Consider the following 4,027-nt stretch of genomic DNA (forward strand, 5'->3'; position numbering starts at 1 on the left):
CAGCTGCCGATGCAGTAGCATCAGCTGCTGCAGCTGCACTCATAGCAGCAGCAGCAGCAGCTGTTGCTGCTGCAATAGCATCAACGGCTGCATCTGCAGCATTTGCAGCAGCAGCAGCAATAGGTTCAGCAGAAGCAGCAGCAATAGGTTCCGCAGCTGCTGCTGCTGCTGCTGCTGCAACGGCAGCAGTAGCAGTATCATCCAGGAGTAATCGCTTAACGTTGTACAGCAGCAAACAAAATTTTGTTTTTATCTTTTTATTTTCTTGCTTTTTATCATCTTGCTCTTTTGTCTCCATGCGACTGCCTGCAGCAGCAGCAGTAGAAGTGGTAGCAGCAGCAGTAGTAGTAGTAGCAGCAGCAGCAGCAGCTAGTAGCAGCAGCAGCAGCAGCACGAGCAGCACCAGCTGCTGCTGCAGTGGCGGCGAAGGTAAGGGCGTGCGAGCCCAGTGCAGTCTCCTTTAGCAGCAGCAACAGAAGCAGCAGGAACAGCAGCAGCAAGAGCAGCAGCAACAGCAGCAGACACTAAAGGTGACAGCAGCAATACTGTCTCTCTGTCTGTCTTTAGCATTAAGCTCGCTTACTCATAAACCCTCTTTGTTTATTTGTTTGTCTTCACTCGTTGTAAACAAGGAGAATAGATAATAAGAATAATAATAAATAAATAATAATAAATAATATTTATTTATTTTATACAACAGGAAAAGAGACGCAAACATCTTCATTTAATAAAGCAAACTCTTGCTTCTCTGCGGTGTCTGTACAACATATTCTCAGGTGTATGTACACCCCATTATTCATCTGTACGTACACCTCAGCACTATTACCCACCTCTACGTACACCACCTCACTGCTGAGATATAAATAAGTAAACCCCTTTACTCAGCTGTACGTACACCTCAGCATTATCCCTGAGGTGTACATACACCTCAGCGCTAATAATGAGGTGTACATACGCCTCAGTATTATTGCTGAGGTGTACATACACCCTATTCATTACTGAGGTGTACGTACACCTCAGTATTATTAATGAGGTGTATATACACCCTGCTGTCTTAGAGCGAGGCTGCTCTCTCTGTGTGTAGCTAGCTGAGTGTAGCCTTTGTACAGCATACATCATTGTTGTTTAAATATATTATTTATTAATTATTTAATTTATTTTATTGTTATATTTCATTTAAAATGCATTTATTAGATACATTTATAGCTGCAGCACTCCAGCAGGTATACGTACACCCTATGTAAAGTATCGATTGTGTGGCTGTGCATGCAGGAGGACACAATACGAATGTATATTTATTTAAATGCATTTCTTTTCTTTTCTTTTTATTTAAATGCTTTTACTTTGGTCTCTAAACTTTCTTTTTGTTTTAATAAACAAGCACAGAACAAGCAACTCCGAGGCGCTCCCGTGTGGGGCCGCTTGAGCTGCCTATACACCCCACGTTCTTGCCGTTTCTGCTGCTGCTGTTGCTGCATTTGCATTTTCTGCTGCTTCTTCGGGGCAGCAATCAGTCTGCATCATCTGTGGTGGTGGTTCGATAGTGCGACGTGTGGGGTCGCTTGAGCTGCCTATACACCCGGCGTTTCTGCTGCTTCTGCTGCTGCTGCTGCTTCTTAAAGGCAGCAGTCAGTCTGCATTATTTGTGTTGTTAAATACGGTGGCTGTCTCCTCTGTCTGTACACCACAATGGAGGAGGGGGCCGCATCTTACTCTGTCATAACATCTGCCTCGCATGCAGATATTTCTTCAGAGTTGAAGACCCCCCGTATATCTCAACGAGGTGCCTGTACAGCTGAGGCATCTTCGTGTGGGGCCCCACACAATGATGAGAATTTAGAGGGTCTTGCGGTGGTTGCTTCTGCGAGTGCAGAGGAGCGAGCAGCAGCAGCAGAGCAGCAAGCAGCAGCAGCAGCAGCAGCAGCACGCTGGCCTCGTCCAGGGCCTCTACACTTTAAAGTTAATGCTCAAGATAGAAGAGCAAGAGCAGGGGTCTTAACTCTTCCTCACGGCTCTGTTAATACCCCTTTGTTTATGCCGGTCGGTACAAACGGAGCTTTAAAGGGATTGCATGCACCTCTGCTGCAGCGACTAGAGGAGGAGCGCTTATCTGGATTCTGGGGTGTAGCGTCAGCTTTTGCTTCTCCTGCTGCTGCTGCTGCTGCTGGTACTCCTGCTGCAGCAGCAGCTGCAGCAGAAACAGAAGCAGAAGCAGCAGATGCTTCCGTACGTGTAGATTCAATGTGGGGCCCCGACAACCCCGAAGAGACAGCCGATAGAGAAGCAAATGCAGCTTCCCAAGAACACTGCAGCAGCAGCAGCAGCAGCAACAGCAGCAACAGCAGCAGCAGCAGCAGGAAGAGCAGAGATTTTTCTTTGCTGCGGCGTTATAAGCCTCCGCGTTGGTTTAGTAATTTGATATTAGGAAATACTTTTCATTTGTACAGACAAGTCGGGTGTATGCGCATGCAAACAGCAGCAAAAGGATTACATCGCTTCATGGGCTGGGGTGCAAATCTGCTGACAGACAGCGGCGGCTTTCAGATTGTCTCCCTCAGCCGTCTTGTAGATATCTTTGAGGAAGGGGTTTGCTTCAGAATAAGGCAGCAGGGACTCAAGATTAAAAGCAAAAAACAAACACACAAACGCAACCGCGTGCAGCAGCAGCAGCAGCAGCAGCAGCAGCAACAGCAGCAGCAGCAGCAGCAGCAGCAGCAGGAAGGCGTCTCTGAAGAGAATGCAGTGGAGACAGAGGGCGATGAAATTATTTTGCTGACCCCTGAGGAATCTATTTATATGCAGGTTTGTTTAATGCATGCACGTGCTGTCTCCTTTTCATCTGCTGTCTCCTTTTGCTGTCTCCTCCTGTCTCCTCCTGTCTCTTTTTGCTGTCTCCTTTTGCTGTCTCCTTTTGCTGTCTCCTTTTGCTTCTCTTTCCTCCCATCATTGTCTCTTTGTCTGTTTGTTTGTTTGTTTGTTCGTCTCTTTGTCTGCTGCTGATTTTGCTGTAGGGCTATCATTTGCTGTCTCCTCAGTTTGTCTGTCTCCTTTTGCTGCTGCTGCTGCTGCTGCATTTCTCATGTGTCCTGTGTGGGGCCTGGGGCTTCTTATTCTGAAGTGTCTCCTTCTTTGTTTCTTTTTGCTTTTGTTTGTCTCTTCTACCTCTCGCTGCTTCCTTCTGTCTCCTTGCCTCTTCCCTTTGGGGCTCGTCTAGATGTGCTGCTGCAGCAATTGTTGCAGCAGCAGCTGCAGCAGCAGCAGCAGTAGCCGCAACAGCAGCGGCAGCACCAATGGCAGCAAGAGCAGAAGCAACAGCAGCGAGTACAACAGCAGCAGCAGCAGCAGCAGCAGCATTGTGTGCGAGTGTTTGCGTGTGCTGTGGTGTACTTAGAACGAAATAGGGAGTGATATAATAATGCAGTTAGACGACGTCATTGCTACTACTACGCCAGACCCTCAACGCGTAGAAGAGGCGATGCTTCGCTCTATTAGGTAAGGTGTCTCCTTTGTCTCCTTTGAGTGTCTCCTTTCAAGTGTCTCCTTTTATGTGTCTCCTTTTAAATGTCTCCTTCCGGCTGTCTCTGTCTCCTTTTGGGTGTCTCTGTCTCCTTGTGTCTTTTTTAGGCCTCTCTGCCCCCTTTTAGGTATCTCCTTTTAGGTGTCTCTGTCCCCGTTCAGGTGTCTCCTTTCAAGTGTCTCTTTTTAAGTGTCTCCGTTTAAGTGTCTCTTTCCCTCTTCAGGTGTCCCCTTTTAGGTGTCTCCTTTTAGGTGTCTCCTTTTAAGTGTCTTATATGTATATATTTAAATTTATGTGTATATTTAGACTGCATATATATATATAGAAACATCTACATATACATCTACATATAATATATATAATATATAATATATAATATATATCTGCGTGTCTTTGTCTTTATGATGATAATTTTATTTAGGTGGCTGGACCGATGTATATCAGCGCATCGCCACCCCTCTTCTCAAGCTTTGTTCGGCATTCTTCAAGGGGGTTTGAGTTTGCATATGA

The 4,027-nt window shown here is 46.3% G+C and overlaps 1 protein-coding gene across 1 annotated transcript in view; it reads left to right on the forward strand.

The window, feature by feature from the left end:
- EAH_00037010 (zinc finger (C3HC4 RING finger) protein, putative) overlaps window positions 1-3,496 on the forward strand; it is a gene marked incomplete at both ends in the record, with an annotated part of 7,040 nt that extends 3,544 nt beyond the window's left edge. The window contains 3 exons of the mRNA XM_013395572.1: window positions 1-207; window positions 1,874-2,802; window positions 3,392-3,496. The exon at window positions 1-207 is cut by the window's left edge and continues 284 nt beyond it. Coding sequence (XP_013251026.1) covers window positions 1-207; window positions 1,874-2,802; window positions 3,392-3,496 — 1,241 coding nt within the window. The remainder of the gene's footprint in view (window positions 208-1,873; window positions 2,803-3,391) is intronic.
- Between the last annotated feature and the right edge of the window lie 531 nt (window positions 3,497-4,027).

The sequence above is a fragment of the Eimeria acervulina genome, genomic scaffold, assembly GCF_000499425.1.
Source record: "Eimeria acervulina Houghton genomic scaffold, Eah_scaff405, whole genome shotgun sequence".
In the NCBI taxonomy this organism is placed as follows: Eukaryota; Apicomplexa; class Conoidasida; order Eucoccidiorida; family Eimeriidae; genus Eimeria; species Eimeria acervulina.